Source organism: Ochotona curzoniae, unplaced genomic scaffold, assembly GCF_017591425.1.
Source record: "Ochotona curzoniae isolate NIBS_2020 unplaced genomic scaffold, NIBS_Ocur_1.0 contig_1, whole genome shotgun sequence".
NCBI lineage: Eukaryota > Metazoa > Chordata > Mammalia > Lagomorpha > Ochotonidae > Ochotona > Ochotona curzoniae.
In genome coordinates, this window is record NW_024464918.1 from 39,201,531 (window position 1) to 39,226,696 (window position 25,166).

Consider the following 25,166-nt stretch of genomic DNA (forward strand, 5'->3'; position numbering starts at 1 on the left):
GGGGCCTGCAGAGGACATGTGGTACCATAACAGAAGAGGTCAGAAAAAATTGGATAACTACCCCAACCCAGCAATGACAGCAAATACATGGATGAACGAAGACTGTAAGGTCGCCTATTTCAGTCAATGGATATTGGAAGGATTTTGATAGTTCATCTCAGAACTATCAAAATCACTTAAACAGAACCCTTGGAACATGCTCCACAGCGAGGACCCTGGGTTGTTATCGGTGGCCGTTCCCCATCCCTGGGGACTGGGGCGGTTGGGAGGCTGACTGTGGCTTCCCTCCTTACCTTCCCCCTTGCTCTAGATACAGGAAGAAGAAAATTTGGAAATAATGGTCTCACCCACATTCTCCTAACCCCCTTTCCTTCCCACCCTGATGAACTACATAAACATCCTCAAAAATAAAAATTAAAAACAAAAAAGGGCAGGAAATGTGCCTACTGGTGTCACTGTAAATAGTGTTGTACAATTTCACTTTCTAGCTTTGTCAAACCTGGTTGAGGATGTAACATTACTATAGTTTTAATTATCTGCGATTATTTAAATTGTAGCATTCTTTGTCTTTAAGCCTGGAATTTTACTGATCACCGATTATTTCAACTTCATTAACCTGATTCTTGAAAGAAAAAAAAAAAAAGAACTAAAGTTTAGAGCAACAACAACAAAAAAAAATAAGCAAAAGCAAACTGGGTGGGGAGAAGCTTTGATAATAGAAGCACACATAGGGACCTGTGGCATGATAGAAAGTGCTCATCATAAGGGTGGCTACAGGTGTTACACTTCAGGTACAAACTCTTGTGTGGAAGACAGCAGAGACAGACTGCATTGGCCCTGGGTACCATTTCCCCCACCCCGCCAAAAAAGTCACTGAAGGATGTTCATCACATACTGTATGCTGTACCACACACTGGTATTCACAACAAAGGGACTGCAGGGGAAGAAAACACACAAAAATAGAAAAGAAATTAGGCCACAGACTCAGTTTGGCCCATGACTGTGTTGACCCCAGGGTACAACAAACCTGGGGGACATTTATCGTCTGGCACTTGGAATCTAGACTAAGGAATGGCTGAGAAAAAAACAACTGATAACTAAGATATCAGGGATTTCGAAATTCTGTACAAAGACTGCTCTCTTACTTTCAATATTCAATGAATAAGAAAGTATACATTAGTAAAAGTTATCAATAATTAACTGTTTCAAAAATATGAATCTGACTAATCATAAGTCTCTACAATGTTTATATTCATAGTAGTTATAGACAGATGCAAATGTATTATTAAACTGACGAAGTTCAAAGCGCATGGAATTCACTGGCCCCTGAAAAATTCCCAGAATTGGGAATATTGTAGACGTGTCATCAGTTCTGAGTACCTCACACATCTTCCAGACTGAATCTCTTTAGTAATCAAAACCACCTGACACTAATGCTTATGATGACTTTAAGCCTTCTCGTACCCACAGCAAAGGGCTGAGGTCACCTGCTCCATCTCAGGGATAAGGGATGAGGCTTAGGGGCCTTCTTGACAAAAGCCTTCTTTGATCCACACAAAAGGGAAGGCTGGCAGTGGGTGGATAGTAGTGCAAGAGGGATTTTAAGTATCTGGTTAATTGTGTACCTTTGAAAAATATTTCTATTCAAAGATGGAACTGAAAAACAGGAAGGAAGGCAGAAGTCTCTAGCAGCCCAAAATAAAACTGCAGAGTTTACTGATGCTGAGTTGGTAAGATCTGGGAAGTAAGACGGAGAACAGTACTTTAAAAAAAAAAAAAAAAGGAATCATATTCTTCATTTGTCAATATAAATAACTCACAACAGGCAAGATTTCAAATGTGGCCTTGTTTGGACATGGCTGTAAAGATCCAGGCTTACAAATGAACTCTGTGAAAGTGGACGCAGCTAACAGACCAGAAGTCATGGCATCAAGAATCCGAATCGCCACCTTTTCCCGGAGGAAGACGCATTCGTCAGCACACGCTAATGCTCACCAGAAGAGGGTGAAAGTGCAGACTGTTATCTGGAGATGTATGTGTATGTTCTGGAGGGAGAGCGGGTCTCATTCTGGGCATTGGGAGGCACATTTAAGAAATCCCAAATCAAAATAGTGTCGTCGTGGGAGCTGCTGATAATCTGAAACTCATCAAACTGCAGCCGGAACACACGTCCAGAATGTTCCTAAAAAAATTAATAATAACAGCTTTGTGAATAAAATGACGTCTTTATAACCTCCCATCTCTCACAAGCTGGAAAATGCAACTGTTTCTCTACACTACCTAAACAGTCTTCCAGAACTCACTGAGCTCTGTCCTTCAACCCAACAACAACCACTGCGCTTTTCCTTCTAGTCTTCTCTTTCATTAAACTTCGTATCCTGGATTCCAATACACTCATACATCAAAGAAAAACAATGTGAGCATCCCATTAGGGCCTTAGAAAGGTAAACAATAATATTTAACAATCGTTTCTGATATACTATAAAAACTAGACCCAGAGGGTGCCTGTTTTTTTTTTTTTAAATGACTAGGAGTATCTGTCTCAAACTACCATGTCAAAATTCATGGTTAAACAGTCAATTTATATTCCAATTCAGATCAAGAGAAAAACAAGAATAGCTTCAACTTAAAACACTGCTCATAACAGCCAATGCAAAATGCAAAGACCTGGAAATCTATGGTAACATCCCTAAACTAAGACACATTTTTTTTTTTAATTACCATTTTGAAAACACTTATTTCCTCAAAAATATATCACAAACAGCCAGACCTAACCAGAAGGATACTGGTAACGTGAAAGAAGTACTCCCATATGCATAAACTACATATGTGCATAAACTAGAGACTGATGGAACATTCCACCCTTTCTTAATACAAACATGTACTGTCATAGACGTTCAAGGCTCCAGCTGCCCTGCTACTCCTTTAGAAAGAGCTCATGGAGATACAAGTGTCAAACACTGTGATTTTGGCTACATGAACTCGAAGACCAATTTCGAGATCCAGAAGCTTCCTTGTGATCCGCAAGGAAGGGCTACGTGCCAATGGCTATCTTTCAGCAAGAGGAACCAATTCCAGTTTCAGAAATCACATACCACCAACGTGCGCAAACACAGGGTGCTTGCTGGGGCCCGCGGATCCAGAGCTGCTTGTAAGTCCCAAACTTTAATTTTCCTACAAAGGAAAATGACATTGAGATTAGGAAAAAAGTTAACATTTTTCATGAACTTCTAAGTATTTCATTGAAAAAAAAAAAAAAAAAAAAGAAAAAGTACATGTGAATGGCTGGCCATTATGGAAGCTAATGGGCAACATGCCAATGGTCTACAAATTCTTTGAAACAATTACACCTTTTTGGAAAATCTGGAAGAATGATTATTTTAAGGGAGACAAAACCTGAGGTTGTGTTAGTTATGCAGTTCTGGCTTGATAAACTGTGTTGCCAACTGTGAACTAACCCAGGACCCTCTAGGTGAGAACAGGCACTGACAGAAGCTGGGGCTCTGTGTGCAACTCTGCACACAGCCTTCTCCAAATGAGCAAATGCTTGAAGTAAGCAATGAGTTTTAACAGGTCAGCTAATTAACTTAGAAAATATCTACCTGGTCTTCTTGAAAGGCCTATAGTTGCCATTTGCTCTGAAAAAGTCGTAAGATAGAGCCAGCACTGTGTCATTGCATATAAAGTTGCTGCCCAATTCCAGGGATACCGGTTTAAGACCTGGCTGCTCCAAATCCAGTCCAGCTTCCTGCTGATACACCTGGGAAAGCAGCAGGAGATGGCCCAAATGGTGGGTCCCTGCACCCACATGGGACACAGAATCAAGTTCCTGGCTCCCAGTGATCATTTGCAGAGTGAACCAGCAGATGGAGGATCCCTCTCTTTTTCTCTGCCTTTCAAGTTTAGTAAACAAATCACATTTGAAGAGGAGTCAGGAAAGGAGGAGGAGAAAGGAGAAGAGGATGAAGCAGCAGTAGCAGTAGCAACAGCAGTGGTGGTGATACTTGTTTCGAGGTGTTTCTGGACAGGGCAGGGCAGGGGTAAGAGGAGAAATTTAATATTACTGAACTTACCAAAAAAGACTGGCTTAATGAATGGTTAGCCAAAGAACTGAATTTTCCCAAAGAATATACCACTCTTCCGGTTTACAGTGATGGTTAAAAGCAGAAACTTAGGAACCACTGTGGTTCTATTACTGTGTGGCTGGGGTTATCTGAAGTTGTCTTTCTGGGGCCTCATCTGATCAACAAGTATAATACCTGGACCTGGCACACACAAGGCTGCTGAATCCTTCCTGAGGGAGTTATGACAATGCAAGCTAAGCCTGGAGACACATACCCATCATAGGCACCACTGACAATCCTCTTGTTATCAAATCGGATGCATCGGACCAATTCCTCATGTCCTTCTAGGACTCGCAAGCAGGCACCACATTCAATATCCCATAGCCTGGAAGGAAAAAACAGAGTTCTAGCAAAAACAACTTCTCTCATAATCCTCAAGTTCTTTCTGTCTATTTCACATAGAAGTGATTTTCCACTGTCCTTAACTTCTTCTAACTCACACACAGTCCATACTATGTATACAAAGCTATTTGTGTATGAGGATCCTTCAAGTCATGGACTTTCAAATCCATTCACTTTTCTAGATTATTTACATACAGAAATCACAGAAAACTAGCATTAACAAAGGGGGCTTTCTCTGGCTCTCTATGATCCGGTTGCCTGCAGCACACCTTGTTTACACAGTGATGACTAGGCAGGTAGTGTGTGTGCGCGCATGCATGCAATGTACTGGGTAAAGGTGCCTGTATTATCAGACTCCCACAAGGGAACTGGTTCAAGATTCAGCTACTCCATTCCCGTTCCAGCTTCCTGGAAAAGCACCAGAAAGGTGTCCCAAGATGGGCCTTGCACTAACAGGGGAAATCCAGAAGGAGTTCCAGACTCCTAGCTTTGGCCAATGGTCGTGGCCATTTAGGGAGTGACCCAGTAGGTAAGATTCTCTCTCTCTCTCTCATATAGATATAAACATATATCTTTCAAATAGATAAATTTTTTAAAAGAAAGAAAGAAAACAAACAAAAAAAAAGACGAATGTTTCTCTAGAGCCATTAGCACCGCCATGGGGACTCAAGCAGTACCCCATTACTCCGTAAAATCGTGAAGACTCCAACGAGGATGTTAAGGACTATTTATTGTTGAAACATTAAGCAATAGCACAAAGCATGTCAAACACAGCAGAACCAAGACTTGAGTTTTAAATCAGCTTTTGGCATAGGTATCTTAGAATTTTAAGTGATAAAACTTAGAACAGATGTTGTTTTTTCTGAAAACTTCATTCTGCTCAAACAGTAGGTAATTTGGGTTAGTCCTGTATGTAAACCTGCTGGTTTGTGTTGGAAAAGGGGGGAAATGACATGGGAGAGTCAGATATTTAGGGGATCTTAGCTAAATAGTAAATGTCTGAATTTTGAAGTGTTCCAGCATCCGGCACTCCTTACTGGAGTTGAAGGCGTAAGAGCTCTGTGTCCTAGGCATATCTGGGAAGAATACCCGGGGTGAACACTGCTTTTCCATTTAGGTATGTAGAACCAAATACACTTATAAACGTGACCTCAGGCTTTCTTCTCTGAAGCATCCCATTTATTATCAACCATTTGTGCATTAAGACGGGTAGATGAGTCAACCTTGGGGAGATAAGCCATTCTGTCAGCACACCAACTCTCACCCACCTGATGGTATTATCTGATGATCCACTGACGACCAGTCGATCCCTGTACTGCAGACAGGCAATGCCTCGCTTGTGCCCATTCAGAGTGCGAACGAATTCACAGGTACTCGTACTCCAGACCTGCAGAGCAAATTCGCAATGTTTTTAAGAATGAATGCAGAAAATTCTGAAACACACTTAGAAAAATAAAGATTTTCTGCAACTAATCCAAATATCTGAGTATAAAATACAGTCTCCTTAACTCAACATTGAAAGGCTGGGGACACACCGGACAGCACTGTCTTGGCTGCTTAGTGTTACAACTAGAGTGAGATATGGAGGGAAGCTGCAAGGTTTCCAAAGTTTAAGATCTTCACAGATACATTTCCAGAATGGTGCAGCCACTCATTTGCCTAAGGGAAGTGGTTTGGGTCAGATTTTACACTTTTGTGTCAGCTGATATGTCAAACCCAATGTAACTGGTAGAGAAAGTGCTTCACCTTTCATACCCTCCTCTTTTTCACCACAGTTCTTTTTCCAGTGTTATTTATTTTTATCTAACTGAAAGGCCAAGCTTCTGTGGCCACTGGAAAATGAACTGGTAGACTGAAGACCTCTCTCTGCCTTTCCCTCTTTCTATGACACTCTTTCACAGAAACAAAATAAACCTTTTTTAAAATTTGTGAAAAGGAAAGCCCATATAATGAGGTAGAATCATTTACAAAATATGTACCTGATAAGGATCTTGTATCCAGAATACATAAAGAACACTTAAAACTCAGTAATAAAAAGTCAAACTCCCTAATTTTTAAAACAGGCAACAGATTTAGACAGACATTTCTCCAAAGATGATATGTAATTAAGTCAATAAGCACATGAAAAGATAGAGGATACCACCAGTTATTATAATAAACAAAGCAAAACCAGAAACCCTTGTACATCTACGGGTCAGACACAACAAAAAAGACAGGTAACAACAAGTGTCAACAAGAATGTGGAGAAATCCTCCAGCTGATATCATCAGACATCTGCTGTGGCAATGAGGCCCAGGCCGCCTTGGACATCCAGGCACTGGTCCTGTACTCACTGCTGTGACTACAAAGTAAATCAACACATGTAAATCCTAGCTGTTGAGTTTCCAGACCACTCAATCCAAAACTTGACGCAACACAGCCCACGGTTTGTGGGGCTAGGTATCAGAATATTGTCTAGCACTGGTCATTAAGAGACAATTTTTTGAACAAGTTGAAACCTTCAGATACCACTGGCATGTTTGTGAAATAGTGCAGCCATGCTGGAAAACAGACAGGTAGTTCCCCAAAACATTAAACACATCCCAAGAGAACTGAAAATACACAAAAATGCAATAACTGTATACAAATGTTTACAGTAGCATTATTCATAACAATAAAACAAAACAAAACTTGAAGCAACCACAAAAGTCACATATGAGGCTGCATTATCATGAAATGTCTAGAACATTCTGTCTCCACAGAGACAGGTGTCAAGGAGGTGACTGCCAGGGGCTAGGAGGACTGGATGGGGACTGCGGTGTATGGATGTGAAGTTTTTGAGATAAAAACACTTCAAAACTACACAGTGATGATTCTAAACACTGTAACTGAGCTGAAAGGTTACTAAAGTGTAGATTCCAAAATAATGAGTATTATGGTATGGAAATTAAATCTCAGTAAATCTGTCATAAATATGGAAGACAGAAGAATTTTGAGAAGTTCACCTGGAATCAGATTTGCAATGACCATATCCTATGGACCATTCCAGTCTACAACTGCTTGTCCCATGTCGGTCTAGCTTTCTGAAAGCATGCGTGGGTCCTATTGACCACATCTCCAATACCCAGCCCAAGGTCTATGGCAAGACATGTTCTCCAACCCCTGAAATACCTCGTTTCTGGGCCTACAACATCTTCCCACCTAGCCTCACTCTGTATATACCTAGACAGGAAGGTTGAAAGGGTTCTCCTGCATAGATGTAGGAGAACAAACATCTTGCCATGTACTAGGCTGTCTCTATTTTCTCTCTGGTCTAAAAGAGACAAAAGCTGGAAGGGCTGTGACTACAGACACACTTACTTTGATGGTCCTGTCACCGGAAGCAGATACAATGTACTTATCGTCAAAGTCTACTACGTTGACAGCAGCGCGGTGGCCAACCAGGACACGGCGTAAAGTGATATCAGTGGCCGAAGCCATGTCCCACACGGCAATGGAGCGGTCCTTAGAACAAGTCACCATCAGTCCGTTGCTAAAGCGTAAGTGCAGCACAGCCTCATTGTGGTGGATCAGCGTGTTGAGAACTTCACCTGTGTTCACATCCCAGACTCTGGTTGAAAAGAGAAATGTAAGATGTCTAATTTCTGAGAAAGCAAGGAAAAGATTCAAGTGCCTAAAATGTAAGTTTATTCTTTTTCTTTCATTTTTTTTTTCCTAGAGAGATAGATGAATAAAAAAGCTCCCATCTACCAGTTCACTCCCCACTTGCCTGCAATAGCCAGAACCAAGAACTGGTAACTCAGTCTAGGCCTCCCAAGCATGTGGTGAGGATGCACTTATTTGAGCCATCACTGTCTGCATGACAAGCTTAAGTCACAAGGTAGAACCAGAAATCGAATCAGCACTCCAATGTGTGACACACATCTTAACCTCTAGGCTAAACACCTACTCCTTTGTGTCCATCTTTAACATACCCGGTACAAGCTTAAAAGGAGCCCCCAAAACAATTTATTTGCTGAGAAGTGTTGGGATGGTTGACTTGAAAGTCAGGTATTCAGTGACAATGTAGGCTCAGGCTGACAGCTAATGATTCCTCAGCAAAGTAGACTTTGCACTGAGTGTGAGATGACCGGAAGCAGGAGGTGTAATGGCTGAGGAGCTGAGTACAGTGCTGAAATCACTTAAGCTCTTACTGACGTCTACCAGACCTCCAGGGCTCTCCAAGACTTACACTGCAACTTGGAAACTAGACATCACGATGTCTCATCCATCACCACACCCATTTCTGTACTCAAAATGAGTCTTCTAACTGCTTCATATTTGAAATGCTAGGTTTTGGGGCATAGTCTTCCCCACAGCCTATCTCTTCTGTACCTCCAACCCTCAAAAGAAGTTCACGTCTTACAGAAGGGAAGGCTCAGACCTCTGAGACTGAGATGTGATTTCTGGGAGAAGCAGCAGCCTGGAGTCAAGGGCGGGAAGGAGATCCTTGCCTGCTGTGAGCCAAGACTCAGGGAAGTCCACAGGGATCAAGGAGAGGAGTGAAAGATCAGAGAACATGGAGACCTGGAGAAAGGCTTACAAGAGGCGGAATTTCTCCTCAAGCCCCCTGCACAGCAGCAAGACAGCCCAGCTGAGATAGTATTCAAAGACCTCTACTTAGAAAGATTCATCACTACACCCAACTCCAAAGCTGGAGGAAGTCATCCTTGAGCCAACAGCACAGGAGTGGATCTCGGTAATATTCCTTTTCTACTCTTTTGACCTTCAACTAACTGTCACTGCTCTCCTTCCAAGAAGGAATGCTGCCATTTTCATCCTTAATACTCCTAGATGACACTGAAAACTGAATTTTCCATTACTGGTAAGGCATAGTTTTATCCAATAGCAATTTGAGGTTCAAACTGTACCAGCTATGTGAATGTGCAAATTAGTTTGCCTGTCTGGCTGTGGTGTCCTAATTCATCTATGAAAATGAAGCCACTATCTACTAACTTGGGAAGAGATGGAATGAAAACCTAATAGTGTGATATTTTACAAAATACCTAACCAACCATCTATCTGGCTTTTAGATTTCACTCTTCCTAGAGTTTCTCAAAGCTTCGGCAATCTGTGGCAAGATGTCTCAAATGCTGCTGGGGAGGCCCACCTCTCCTGTCAGATAGACTGGGTTCCAATCCTGGCTTTTCCTGCTATTGGGTATCCTGGGAGGCATCGGGTGATGGCCCACGTACTTGGGTCTCTGCCACCCACAAGATACAGATCGAGTCCTGGCCTCCTGGTTTCAGACTACCTGATCCTTGGTTATTGTGGGCATTTGGGGAGTGAACCAATAGATGAAAAACTTCTCTCAGTCTCTCTCTCTCTCCACTTTACAAATAAAATGGAAGTAAAATCTATTAAATACAGCAAGTAAAAGCAATAAGGTGTGTGTGTATACTTGTGCGTGCACATGCATGCCAATACCAGAACATGTAATTCGCAGTCTCCTTATGGAAGTCTTACGAGTTCAGGGCATCAAGTCAAGATCACTTACCTTACAGTAGAATCTGAAGAACCAGTTACAATAACACGCTCATCATACTGCAAGCAAAGGACTGAACCTGTATGTCCTGTTAACACTTTTAAACATTCAAGGCTCGTTTTATCCCAAATCTGTTGAGACAAGATCAATCACAAATGACAATTTAGTACATCATATCTTATGTTACTGTCATATTTTATGAGCTCGATCAAAAAAATAAAGCACACTTTATTTACAGCCTAACTACTTTTACTTCCCATGACAACGCTAAACCCTCCCCTCCCCCGCAATACCCCCGTACCCGTCAGTAAAATATCAAACATGGGAAATGACAAGAAAGAACAGGACAAGTGAACTGAAAATTTAGGTTCCCATGTAACACATGTGGCTTTATCAGTACTGTCAGAAACTGAAAACCACACAAATATACCTGAACAGCTAAATGTTTAGCACCCAAAAACACTACTCAGCCATTAAAAAATAACAGGATGAAACCATTACTATGCCCAACACAGACTAATTTCAAACTCACTTTATTAAGCACAGGAAGCCAGACTCAAGAATCCATTACAGGGGGGCCCAAAGCAATGTATCAACTGGCTCAAGTCCTCGCCTTGCAAGTACCAGAATCACATATAGGTACCAGTTCGTGTCCCAACTGTTCCATTGAGCTCCCTGTTGATGGTCTGGGAAAGTAGTAGAGGATGGGTCAAAGCCTTGGGACCCTGCCCCCACGTGGGAGACCCAGAAGAACCTTCTGACTTCAGATCAGTTCAGTTCTGGCCATGGGGCCATTTGGGGAGTGAACTAGTGGGTGAAAGATCTTTCTGTCTCTCTTTCACTTTGTAAATCTGCCTTTCCAATAAATACGTTTTTAAAATATTTCATTATTTGCACAGAGGTGGAAGAAGCTGCTGGTTTCTGGCTTCTGATCAGCTCAGTTCCAGCCATTGTGGCCATTTTGGGAGTCAATCAGTGGATGAAAGATCTTTCATCTCTCTTTCTCTCTGTAAATCTGCCTTTCTAATGAAGATTTTAATAAAACAAAAACTGAGGGTGGGGTGGTGAGGACAGGTGGCCATGACCAGGTCATTTGGCTATTACACTTCTAGCCCCTGTGTGTCTGCTTTAAGTAACCTTCCTGTACGTATACCACAATTCAGTTCTTTAAAAACCCAGAAGCGCTCTTAAACAGACAAAATAATATAGAACAGAATCTGTCAAATCAGCCATCAAGAGATTAAATATTGAGAAAATGGACAGGTAAACTAGTCATACTCTGACTAGCTAGCAAGGTAGCAAAGCCTTTAGATACTGAGATATTTTCTGGTTATATCTAGATGCAGAATACAGAATATCAGTGTCCCAGAAGGTAGACAAGCAAGGATCCATGATTTAGTGACACATAAAAACTAATCATTAAATGAAAAGGCTATTACAACATCTAACACCTAATCACCATTCTAAAAATGCTACGTATAAAATGCTGTCGCACTTACCTTAATGGAATTATCTCGTAGGCCACTGATAATTTTTTCATCATCATACTGTAAACAGTAGACACCTTTACTATTTTCAGAGCGACACTGAATCCTCTGCAAGTTGTGTCTGCCACACCGCCAATTAGATTCTATAGTCTAGTGGGGAAAAAAAAGGAGACAAAATGATTTTCTGTGAACCAACTCTTCTACTAGGTTTCAGAATTTGGCACTGCTTCCAGAAACAGCATACCACTGATACCCCAATCTTAGTTTGCATAAGTGTCTGTGGATAGGAACTGTGCCCTTTTCCAAGTTATATATGAGCCCACCAACTTTTTTCCTTTAACTTTCCCTGTTCTTCTGGCAACTATAATAGAATTTCCAATGAGTTTTAGGTTAGGTTTGAAATAGCTCAGAATTCAATATGGTTGAAGACTGCCATTTGCACCCAAAACATACAAATAAATAATAACTCACTGGGTCACTCCTTAATTTCAATTAAAATATTTGGCAAAATATTGTAGCCATCATTAAGCATACTCTGACAAACCACGTATCAAGTAAAGCATTGTCTTGAGCACTGAGAAAAGATATTGAGCAACAACTACATGCCAACTACATAGGAAGAATTTTATCTGTTATCAATCTCCCTCCAGACAAAAGCTGCTTTAGAGTAGTAAGACTAGAAAGTGCCAGCCTTGTATTTTCATTCTTTCTTTTTTATACAACTTTTCCTAAAATGTTATCGAATGCCAACTGGGAATAAAAAGAGCAAAAGGAAGTACACTGCACTCCAAGGAGGCACCAGTCTAGATCTAGGGACACACGGCACAGATACGTGATCACCGACTTAAGGTGACGGTGCAGCTTCCGAGTTCGCAATTTTCCAATAGTGCAAAAGCAGTGAGTTCAACAGAAAGCAAACTTTGAATTCTGATCTGTTTCTAAGCTAGCAGTGACACATGACTCACTTGTGCACTGCAGGCACTGGTGACACACCCACTTTCCAGGCAACTGTGCAATCATGGGGCCAGCACATTTTCAACTTAGAATATTTTCAACTTAAAATGAATTTATCAGGATATAAGCCTATCAGAAGCTGAAGAACATCCATACTCTAAGTTTATTTGGCAAAATGTGTGCAATCAACTTAGGAGAAGTTATTGTTTCCATTACACAAACAATTACAAAGACTCACTCAGTTTATCCCAGGTTACACAATTGTTAACTGGACTAGCCAGAAATCACACCCAGTTTCTCGTGACACTGAGCCCAGGCTTTCTGCTACTACCATACTGAATGCCTACATGCAAGAGCAGTCCTCGTCTCTGAGGCTGTAAATGTAAGATGTAAGATCAGTGCTAATGCCAGATAAAACAGGAGTGTAAGTGTCAAATGAGTGATAAAAATTCTAAATGCGGCAAGATCTCACGGCGACCAAGAGACCATTGGGTGGCCTGAAACCATTGGCTGAAGTGTAATGAGGAAGCAGTTCATGCCCAGGGCACTGCAAAACTTAGGCTCTGGTAAAGACGCAAGGGATTTTTCAGAATCAAAAGATTCAAACACTCTTCTAAGAATAACCAATGTCTGAATTCCTGATTGTTGAAATTAGGGATCAGCAGGGACCATAACTGGTAATACTTCAGAATATAATCGGAGTAGCTAGAAGCTGAATGACTTGCTTTGCTTTGTTGAAGAAAGGAGATGAACCCCATTTTTGTTCAGAACAAGCACTTTACTTAATCTGCTCTGCTGGTATCTAACCATATTTCCTCATATTTTTAAGGCTGTAAGCATCCATATGTTGTAAAACGTTATAATTTACTAACGCTATGTGCCAGGCACCACGATTTCCTCATACTGTGCTGTATATTACACACAGCTGTACCTCAGCATCCGGGGGGAGTGGGGAGTTGGTTCCAGGATGCCGGCAGATACCAAGACCCCCAGATGCTCAAGTTCCTTATGTAAAATGGCATCCGGATCTCCTCCCACATACCTTAAATCATCTCTAGGTGATTTATAACATCAGATCCAGTGTGAATAACTGTCATACCGTATTGTTTAGAAAATGACAGGGAAAAAACTCTGCACATACTCAATTCTGACATGGGTTTGTTAGTTTGTTCTTTTCATTTTCTCAGCTCCCCAGTTGTTGAGTCCGCAGCTGTGGAAGAGGCACACCGAAGGGCTGACTAAATCCTGCAGCAAAGCTTCACCAGTCTGAAGCAGGGACAATTGGCCACATCACAGGACAAGAAATGAAGTGTTGCAGATACTGGCCATCTTCATGCTTTAGAAGCCATCGCTATGTGTGGCTCTACGAAACACAAGCTCTGCCCTGCCCTCTAAGAGCTCCCACACAGTCTCGCAGTACGGCAGTGTATTCCTAACACCCAAAGTGGGCAAGGAGGCATACTGAAGATGCCAGGAGTCCAAATGCTACCACAGCAGGACCTCCTCTCCCGGGTCACCATCTTTAGTGAGCTGATAAAATGTCAGATGGATAAACCACATGTACAAACCAAAACAATCAACTGACCTCCATCTGTTACCCTCAGGTAGGTAACACATGCATCAATAGAAATAACTTTTTAAACTGGTTTCAGAAAACAAAGAACCTCTCCCATAGAATTCCAAGTGTGGAGTCCCTGGGAGAAGTGATGTATTTTTAGGCAGTGACCGAGCTACCTCAGCATGCTAAGTATCCTGGGAAAACGCTGACTCAGGAGGTTGATGTCCTAGGAGTCGGTCTAATTCCTGGCCAGGGATCTTGGCACTGGTTTCCCATGCGCAGCTACACCCTCTGGAGATCCACAGAGCCGCTACAGAAGTAGCCTGGCTGTGAACAAACCCAGCGCCTGACAAAGATGAATACAGCGCCTGTCCTACACATTTAGCAGGTGTGGAATATTTACATTCCTACAGGTGTTTCCGGGTGTAAAACATAGACAACTGCTTTAAAATGTTATTGAATCCGTAAGAAGCTCTACCACTCTGTATATTCTGATACATTATCACACTTGGGGTAATTTTTTATTTTAAAAAGAGAGGCAGATTGTTTATACTGCAATGTCAGGACACCCTTGACTGATGGACTGATGGACTTATGACTGCTTATGAAGGACTATACTATTCTAATGATATGGGGGAAATCAATTGTGGGGAGGGAATTTGGAGAGGTGGTAAGGGAAATCCCAGAGCCTATTGAATTGTATCATAAAATTTAAAATAAAACAGAAGGATAAAAAGGGGAGAGCAGAAGAGTCTCCCTAATTGAAAGCTTTCGCTCTGCACTGCAACTCGGTAACCCGGGCACAGCTTTTACTGTGCTCAAGCCCTGGAGATGGGGCAGAGCCAGAGCAAAGCCACACGCTGTGAGATGTCTGCAGAGAACAACGTCACAGGCAGAGCCAGACCCTCTCCTCTAGCCTCAGACAGGAGCGGGGGGACAGAACCTCTCCAAGTCAGACCCAGACACTGCGGCCTTTCATTCTAAGCTGAATGAAATCAGATGACTTTACTGACAGGTACTGCTGGACAGCCTCATTTTTTGAAAATGTCTCTAAATTCCTTCTTTTTTATAATAGGTTGTCAAATAGTTCTTGGTGGGTCATTGTAGGAAGTGTCCCCTTAGGGTTGTTTTAAAAAGCAGCAGGTTTTCAAATCACAAGACACGAGTGGCTTGCTGTGAAAAGCCCTGGGGGTCACACAGAAGCGGGCCGGGGAGCAGAGGACACTGCCATGCACAGCTGCGGGGCACCCTCCCCTGCCAGGGCCACCCACACAAGAAGGCAGCACTTCTTGCTGACTGTGCCTGTGCCAGGACTCAGACTGTCTGAGTTGGAGTGGCAGTTTGTAGTCTCTTCTCTAAAAATGGGAATAAGATCTCCTCTTTCAAGACCATTGTAAGATGAGATTATGTCTGTAAAGTATGCATCGCCGGGCCTATGGGGGACACGGACCAAAAACAGTGGGCTCTAAGCAAAAGATAGCTTCTCGCCAAACTGCCAGGAACTGTTGTCCTTGTCTAGGCTGGTATTTAAAGCTGATATGCTGCACCCTCCCTAACCGTTCTCAGGAAGGGGCTCAGCCCTCCAAAGGAATGCAGCTATTAGTAGCAGCAGTGGGAGCCCAGGTCGTGCACAGGTGCACCTCTTTAACTCCGAGGATACCTGCCATTTCACTTAGCCATCAGGTAGGACCGGCTACTGTGAGGGGATATTTCATGTTTTTGAGAACTTGTAAAATCCCCTTACCCTGCGCAAATTTTCAAAATACTGGGAAAGTAGCCATGATACACAGAGTATACAGCAGCATTTAAATTGGCAATAGAGTGAAAACAGATGTCTGAGTATGGAGAAATAACATTATTTTTAGAAGCCTAAACACAACTGGGTGGGTGGGCAGGCAAGTTTCGGCATTTTCTGGTCAGGACAATGTTAATATCAAGCTTGCAAACCACAAAAAAGCTCCCCACTTTCCCCGAATAAAATGTGGTTTATTAAAAGGTGCGATACAACACACCATCATTTTCCCAGTGCTCTGTTCCAAGGAGAGCACTTCCCAGGCTTTTTCACCTAGTGAGTAAGAATGGGAAAAAGTCTGCTCATGACGGAGTTTGTCACTTCTTTAAAATGGCCAGAGAGGAAGACCTCCAAGATCAGGACACCAGGACTCTGAGGCTACTAGAGAAAACTTCCGTCTTCGTTGAAGGATGCTCGGTTAGAGTGAAAAGAATGTGGGTTTGGAGGATGAATCTCCATTTCTGGATACAGGATTAAATCACCATAGCAAAGCACCGAGCAGAAGCTCGCCATTCATAATGCTTGGGCAACAAAAGTTCCAGGTAGAAAAGAAGACTGCTGCCTTTCAGAGTAAGCCTCGGGTTTTCCAGGAACTTCTTCCCAATTCAGAGGCCCTGTAAACCCTGTTTGTGTGGCAAGAACACCCAGGAGAGATGCACTTCACACCAAGCTATGGACAGATATTTTCTCTGCCCAGACTTCACTTCTCACATCCCATTTCCTGAGTAACAGGAGTTGGTCACACGAAGCCAGTCTTCTCTACGTTTCCCTGAAATATCAGCCACTTTCTGGTGGGTCAGTGTGGAAGGGCCAGTTCAGACAGGAACATCTGCTTTGCGTTCATCAGCACTAATCTGGCAATGGATGCATTCGGAGCTGCCAGCATATAAACCAAGCTGTCAAGGTATCGGAAGAATAAAAAGAAGGTGTTGTGAACTGGCAAACTTAAAGCTGTGTCTGGGCAACAATTTTGAGCAGGGGGACATTAAACCACCACACGATGCTCAGATATAAGTAAACTTTTGCCAATGCACTTAAAACCCTTTAAAGCACTGCTCTAGCCATAACTGCATTAAACCAAGGCCAGCTACTACCATCGTAAACCATATCCTCTTTTCAGCTGATATGCCAGGACACACTCATTAAAAATGAAAAGACTGCCTTGAAATGCTGTAGCATGAAACACCATGGCTAACTCTCCCTCACTCCTTGAATTTTCCACCATTCTCAGCCTACAGCTAGCCAGACCTCAGCTAATTTGTTTGAAAAGTTAACTACGTAGCAATCTCTAAAATGTCTTCTAGTTCCAGCTTGTGGCATAGGGCTCAGAAGATGATGTTTGTAAGAGGTATATGCTACGGGCCCAGCGTGATGGCCTAGTGGCTAAATCCTGACCTTGTATCTAACAGGATCCCATATGGGTGCCAGGCTCATTTCCTGATTGCCCCACCTCCCACCCAGCTCCCTGCTTATGGCCTGGGAAAGCACCAGAGAACAGCCCAAAGCTCTGGGACCCTGAACGCACATGGGAGACCCGGAAGAAATTCCTGGCTCCTGGCTTTGGATCAGCTCAGCTATGGCCATTGTGGCCACTTGGGAAGAGAACCAGTAGACAGAAGATCTCTCTATCTCTCCTCTCCATATATCTGCCTTTCCAATGGAAAAAAAAAATTAAGGAATTATAATTATACACTGCACAGGAAGACTTCATGTCAGCCACAGGGCACACCCATGCCCACATGGGCCCTTCATTTGTCTGAGGCCAGGATCCCCTGATTTTTTGGAACCTCAGTTTCATCAACCTTAAATAAAATCTTAGCCCAACGTTCACATTCTGCCCAGAACATTAAATGTGAACACTTAGAAAAGGATCTGCCATTAGTAAAGTGCTCTATCAATATTGCTATTAGTGACTATATCAAAGTATAAACACCAACCCTTACACTAGCGATCTAGCCCACAAAAATCTGGAGGCGACTCTTGTGGCCAACCACACTTATAGAAGCACAAGTAGACCACCGTGATGTGGAGTTTTGGTGTCAGGGTTTTCCCCCGTAGCTTTGCTTCCTTTCACATCTGTCTCCTCTACTAACTTTAAAATGTTATTTCAGCCTGAGGAAATGGTTATGGTAAGTGGTGTCACATACTGTCACGCCACAGAACACTGAGCTCATACTATCCACTAGAATACTAGTCCTGAGGACTACATAAAACTATTGAGTTTAACTTGATCATGCACCTTCCAGAGTCCCTGTTTACTAATGATTGTTTTAAAATGTGACTCTCAAGATATGTAATTCAAGGAAATCTAGAGAGATTTTGTTCATTCTAATCCTTCAAAAAGAACAGGGTTGGTGTTGGTGTAATGGCTCAACTGGCTAACCCTCTGTCTGCAACAGCCCACATGCCAGATGGGTGTTTCATGTCTGGCCTTTTCCGCTTCCCACCCAGCTCCCTGCTGATAATCTAGAAAAGAAAGAGAGGATGGCCTAAGTCCTTGGGATCCTAAACCTACATGAAAGACCTGGAAGAAGCTCATGGCTTGCAGCTTTGGATTGGCTCAGCTCTGATCATTGCAGCCATTTGGGGAGTGTTATTTCAGATCTTCCTCTCTGTAAATCTGCCTTTCCAATTAAAAAATAATAACAACAATAGCAAAATACAGGGTAACATAACTTCTAAGATGTGTACCCCAGCAATGCCTTCTCCTTTGAAACACATGCACACCAGTCTATGGCTCACCTAATTCTGAGGGAGCAATTTACTCTACATTTTGATTTGTCAGTGGATCATTTAATTCTCAAATTGTCTGGCAGAAGTTTCAAATTATTCAACTCTCCCTACAAGGTGACCTTATGGGTCATTTTGGAGAACAGAATACTCAAGACAAGGGCACATGATGTTTTAAATGATATCCCAGCCACATCCAGATTTACCATTAAGGGAAAGATTCCATTAGTTCACATCTGCCTGAGAAGGGGGTTGGGGAGGGGCGACTCCAAAATGCACATGTTCCTCCATTAATGAATTTTGGCACAATAACTTTTATGTCTATCACCTGGGGGAGAGGATTACTTCACATTTGGGAAACTGAGTATAATTTTATGGGCGATACAGCACTGCCTAGCAAAGGCTAAGCTTTTCTGCCAAGGAGGAAACAGTGAAGTAACCAAGACCTGCCAAGAACACATGTGAAAGAGTTAATGAGAAATGCCTGTGCATGTCTTTCCTGGTTCAAGGAAAAGGGCTGAATAATAAAACTGAACTAATTAGAACACATGAACAATATCAAACATCTCCAATGTTTCTCATCAAGTTTACAGAGTTTTACTGGTCTGGTGAAGTTACACTCAAATCCACAATGGTCCAGGAGCATAATTTGCTCCATAAAACCCACTTAATTATTGCTTAGAATAATTTCTGAGCTATTTTCATGAAAAACCATGGGAAATACACAGAGGAAATGACCTAAGAACATGCTTTCTCTACTTCTCGAGAGATGATACAAAAACATAATACCATGTTTACTTAAAAAATCCTGGGCCCTGGATTCTGGAAAATTCCTTATATTTGAATAAAATGCTGTGAATTATGGCATGCAGAAATATTTTGTGTTTTAGAAAAGTTAGACATCTTTTGTAGAAGACAGGGTCTACTCTGAAGAGTGAACAGCTGCAGATTATACCTCGTAACACGCGTACTTCAAAAAATCAATTTTTCAAAAATTACTGATTACATCTAGAACAAAGAACAATCTAAGGCAACATGTAAAAGTCAGAACATACACAAAGAGCCACTAAAACAGATAAGCCATAAAGTTACCTCTATATCCTGGATAATCTTTGGGTATAATGACCTATAAAATGAATTGGGAGGGCCATCTGTGGGTCTGTTCTTAAACAGGTATTGATCCCTGGGAAATAAAAAGAAATAGACGTCACATTTTTACGCAGAAAGGTAAGTTTCATTTAGGCATAGTGCTTATACAGTTTACCTCTTATGTCTTTTAACTTGCTATGAGCTCTAGTCGCTCGAAAGCATAATTCCTGACAAACGTACACATGAAATACAAGTTCAGTTCAATTCTGTCATAAACTGCTTCCTAAAAAGAGAATGGCCCTAACCCTCACGTTCCCACTCCGGTACCCCGGGCTAGCTCTTCTTTTCTCTGTGACAGCTGGGCCAGGCCCCTTGACGTGCATGCAGCTTAAAGCTGCATTAACTTCATGGATATTTTTTTCCTTTTAAAACACCCACTGTAACCTACAGCCTCAACATGGGGCAAGCAAAAGAGCAGCCCAAGACTCACTCAGCTACTGTCTTATCTAATTTTTTGACAATCTTTTTTTAACCTAAGGAAAATGTGAAGAAGAAACATAAATGCATGGCTCTGCAAGGTTAATTTGACCATTCCAACTACACAAAACTTCTTAACCACTCATTTGTATAAACATTTCAGAAAGGGAAATTCTAGCATCTAGCATTTTTTTTTCCTTTACTTCCACTCTTGGCCACCCACTTTCTCCTTTGCTTACAATAGGTCAACACATTTGCGAATGTAATTGCCTTTGTAACCACCCGCCCCTATATTGGAGAAGTGTTGTTCAATGGAACAAGCAGCCCGTACTTACCACCCTCTTCTTTCCGAAAGGCCTTTCCATAGAGGGTCGGTTCGTACCATTCGCTCAATCAGTTTCTTCCAAAGCATTCCTTCGGAGATGACTCGTTGCCACTCTTTGCACACCAGCTCCGCTGCACACAGAGACCTGGCATCCAGGTAGGAAAGAATGTTCTCTGCTATGTGATCTAAGCCTTGTTCTGCAAAACAGAGAAACAATGGGCAGGGAAATGCAAATGTGTCAGTCTTCATTTTCTCGACGAAATCTGAACTGGGTAAAATATTTAAGTAAATTCAAGATCTTTGAATTATATATAAGTGTGTGAGTTCATAAACCTATACAGTTTTTTGATTCTGATGTTTGTTTTTTTAATAGAACTGCTGATGACAATTCACTATATGTAAAAGCTGGCTGTGGAAAGTTCTTTATATTCCCCCCAATTATGCTCTCTGGGAATCATTTGGAACTAAGCAGACTTAGTAAAAAGTGAAGCACTGGCCACTCTTCTAAAATGTATAAAATGTTACATGGCAACCTAAGGATTAAAATCAGTTGTGCTGATGTGTGCATTTGTCAACCTTCTCACCTTTTACCTCCCTCTTGTGGAATCCACTTTCTGTTCCTAAATACCCTCAAAAAATCCTCAAAAAGCAATAGCACAAGTCTATGAGATTGCCAACTTCACACGTTGTTGGGTTCAACCGTGCACACAATACCAGGGTCCTCTCAGAGCTGACCATTCAGGAACCGGCCTCTTCCCAACACTCACAATGGGAAGGAGGTTAGTGTGGGCAGGCCCAATCCATGTTTCCAGACATGGCCTCGGTAGCTGCAAGAAATGAAGCTTACCCCCAAGTGTACTCTGCACAGAACATAAATACAGTCATGAAATTCCCACTTGACACCCCAAGTTCACCATGTGGTAGATCTAGGACATGCAACACATACTGAAACATCCCTGGGCCTCAATTTCCCACCACATAGAATGAAAATAACCAGTAACCATTATCCTGTTTTGGAAATTGTTTAATGTAATATGGTAGCATTAAACCTGATGTTGAAAGACAACAATGAAACTAAAACATTAAGACCTGTTTCCTCATCTGAATTGCATGGAGATGATAACCTCTGTCCTATTTTAAGACAATGCATGAAAACCCCTTACAAATGATGACTTTCTTCAACTGTAACAATGATTCCTGCCTTACTGGTCATCATGGTTTCCATACACTGACTTTCCTTCTCTGGACTGAATCTAATGCCCAAGCTACCCTGAAATATACTGGGACAACTGCCCATTGTTGTCATGGTCACTGTATTACAGTTAGTGCCTTGCCCTCATCTGACAGTCATATCACAGCCAACTCTGAAGATGACAGTAAGAAAAAAAAAAATCTTGAGCTTCTCTCCACCTGCACTGCCAAACACTTCCCACCAATCCTGCATCTGCACAGCTAATTGGAAAAATACGAGACAGCTTCTTCCATTTTATATGTATCCTCATTAGAATCTACCTTTGAAGCTTTATTGATCTAATCCATTCATTTCCTACTCTAGAATTCTGACGTTCATCATCCAGAAGAATGGTTGATTCACACCACATGATGGGCAGGGGTGGATAGTCTCTATGAAGCTGTAGACACTAAGTGGGTCAGAACCAAGGACAGCACCCCATACACTAGCTATTTCCCTCCAGGCTATTCATTAACATTCAAGGTTACCAGCATTGAGCCACCAGCTCAGTAACCACATGGGTGTGCTGCTTCCCAGCCCAGATCTCCCGTACTCGGTCCCAGATGGTACCGAGAACCTGGGCTGAATCTTGGTTTTGTCAACTACTTGTAGAGTAAGCTTAAACAAATCAATTTTCCTATCTGATCTCAAGCTACTATCATGACAGAATGATATTAAATACTTGCAATGGATTATCACATAAAACCTACACAATAATCCTTTAAGATTAACACTCTTAATATCCTTACTTTTCAATTTTTCGGGAAGATGAGCCAGATGGGTATGCACCAAACACAGGTAGTTATTACATGTCTGCCTGTTTCCCTTTGCTCCCCTCAGACCCACTTCTCAGATTACAGAATGTTCAAGACTAAACTGTATTCTTTCTTATTTTCTGAAGAGAAACCGGTGCACATCTCTTCCAGCAAAAAGCTAAGTGGCATCTATCACCTTGGTCTAAAAACCTCACATCCACTCAAACGGCTGAGAAGAACAGAGACTGCACAATTTCTACTTGGGTACATTAAAACCCCCAGAAGTCTCCGGGTCTTGCAACTTTCTAGTTTCAAACCCTTCAGGGATAAAGAGGTTCCCAAATAAACTGGTTCATCTGCCTGAGCTAAAAAAGCGTTTTGAGGTGTTAACACCAGATATTTTCGCAAGTGTCTGGCTCTCATTACTCTACCATGCCGAGACAACTCCCACCCACCTCACCCCCACCATCTTCCGCCACCACCCCTTTCCCAAGGCAACAAGAGCACAGACACACTGTGGCCTCAGAAAATGGAGACCATAATACTGCACACACAGCACTGAGGCAATACTGCTGGTGCCAATTACGGGCACCAGATGAAAGTCTGGAAAAATTTCAATAGTAAATTAAAACAATTAAAAGTCACCAATTTCAAAGCTCAATATGTAAATAACACTATATCAAAATGGACTTCAAATGTATGATGTCAGCTCAGTGCCCTTGACTACAGCTAGTTCTGACACAGCCGCTTAGATCACACAATTCCAGAAACTTTTAGTATTTCAAAAACACATTTCAAAGAGCAGCTGCAAAGAAACTTCCTTTTCCACCCACTCCTGCTCTCCCTTCCCCCTCCCCCATCATAGATCTAGTTGTAAAACCTCAAATTAAAAACCTTTGAAAGGAAAACAGCACAGACACAGTTGCTGATAGCAACAGTCAGTGGAGTCCTTTCACTTGGAACATTACCAACCCAAGGATTCAGTACAGAAATTAGTGAGGGACCAGTGCACTGGCTCAACAGGCTAATCCTCTGCATGCAAGCACCAGCACACCAAATGGGCAGCTCGTGCCTCAGCTGCTCTACTTCCCATCCAACTCCCTGTTTATGGCCTGGGAAAGCAGCAGAGGTCGCTCAAAACCTTGCATAGGTGCACCCACATGAGAGCCCTGGAAGAAGCTCATGTCTCCTGGCTTTGGATTGGCTCAGCTCCAGCTTTTAAGGCCATTGAGCGAAGTAGCAGATGGAATATCTTTCTCTGTCTCTCCTTCTCTCTGTAAATTTGCCTTTCCAATAAAAATAAATAAATCTTTAAAAGAAAGCTAAAGAGAGAAAGAAAAGAAGGAAAAAAAGGGAGGGTGGAAGGAGGAAATAAATCGCGTGAGAAGAGCTCAGGACACAACGTCAACATACTCATCCAGGAGCCCGAGCAATAGGGTGGCACACGCCCCTGCATGATGGGAGGGTCAATCAACTCGGGACTAGTGAGGGAATGATTCAAACGACCCGGCAGTTAGTTTGCAGTGCCTCAGAGAAGCAAGTGTTTCCGGTCTCTGGGCTTTTCTTTTAGAATGCCATTCTCGGGGTCCCACCAGATGCCTGGCACGTTACACGTGTTCTCTTACATCTTCGCAGGATCTCAGGCAGTGTTACTACTCCTGCGCAGAGGAGTCTGAGCGCAGTCAGGGGACTGAAACGCAGGGGTAGGACGCAGACCTGAGGGCCTCAGCTATGACCGCTGATGGAGCCTCTACAGCCCAATCCAGAATACTCCCTCACCCTTACAGATAAACCACGGCTGAGAGCTAAGGGTTTCAACATTGTGAATCTCCAGGACACCTCCCAATCCTGTCATGAATGCTTATCACCCTCCTGAAGCACAATCTGCCTGTACGTTTCCCCCTTAACAACAGTTCTTACAAACCACAAACTAGGCCTGCAGAAGCTGACACTGCAGACTAAACATTTACCGCGATTTCTAGAAAAGCATATCAGGATTATCACTTTTTCCACTGAACCGAAAGTAGCCCGAGACCACAAGCATTTTCCATCTTCCCTGCACTGACAGGTACAAGCCTTACAGTAAGCATTAAAAAGCCAAATATGAGAGGTAGTTTTTACAGAATCCATGGTGTTCACAATCAAAAGTCATAAATTGTCTCAATGGCGTAAAAATTTAAACTCAGAATCATCTATAGTATAATGATTGGTAAGTTGCTCCATACATTATTAAATCTCAGTGTGAAATACACATGGACCTGTTTCTTCCTTAATGTTTGAGACAGGGTCTGTGTCAGAGAACTAACGCCAGGTTTAATCCAAGTCTAGCAGACACTAACCAACACAATTAAAGTGGCCAGCGTGTCCCCAGCTATTAGATTCATGTGTGTGAAACATACTGACATAATGTATATGTGTTAAGACCAGATCTTGTTAAAATAAATAGCTTTTTAACAAAAATATTTCCATGTCCCAGCCAATGGTTCACTGACTTCACTTAATAGTCAATACAGCAAAATTCCACATTAGCAGAGATATGGACAATGCCTTAAAATTTGCTGTAATGAAATCCGAATTGTATGCAATTACACTAACCATATTTATATACATAACACATGTTCTTCTACTCTGCCTCTTTTGCAAGACTATATACTCCCTAGGCGAAGACTCCCCAGGCTAGACTCTAAGTCAAGAGAACTTCAACAGTGCCACCTCGTGGCTGTTCTGTAAATCAAAGATGATTTCCCTGGCTCTCAAAAAAAAGCAAATTAAAGGGAAGTAAAAACAAAGGTGGCATAG

At 42.2% G+C, this 25,166-nt stretch overlaps 1 protein-coding gene across 4 annotated transcripts in view; it reads right to left on the bottom strand.

Moving 5' to 3' along the window:
• The window catches only part of FBXW11 (F-box and WD repeat domain containing 11), a 94,643-nt gene that overhangs the window by 8,538 nt on the left and 60,939 nt on the right, over nt 1–25,166 (bottom strand). For all 4 annotated transcript variants that reach the window (XM_040972203.1, XM_040972195.1, XM_040972212.1 and 1 more), the window contains 9 exons: nt 20,392–20,578; nt 19,583–19,673; nt 11,469–11,606; nt 9,982–10,100; nt 7,806–8,055; nt 5,735–5,853; nt 4,339–4,449; nt 3,096–3,174; nt 1,996–2,182 (listed from right to left, as the gene is read on the bottom strand). In XM_040972203.1, coding sequence (XP_040828137.1) covers nt 2,021–2,182; nt 3,096–3,174; nt 4,339–4,449; nt 5,735–5,853; nt 7,806–8,055; nt 9,982–10,100; nt 11,469–11,606; nt 19,583–19,673; nt 20,392–20,578 — 1,256 coding nt within the window. In that variant the 3' untranslated portion in view covers nt 1,996–2,020. The remainder of the gene's footprint in view (nt 1–1,995; nt 2,183–3,095; nt 3,175–4,338; nt 4,450–5,734; nt 5,854–7,805; nt 8,056–9,981; nt 10,101–11,468; nt 11,607–19,582; nt 19,674–20,391; nt 20,579–25,166) is intronic.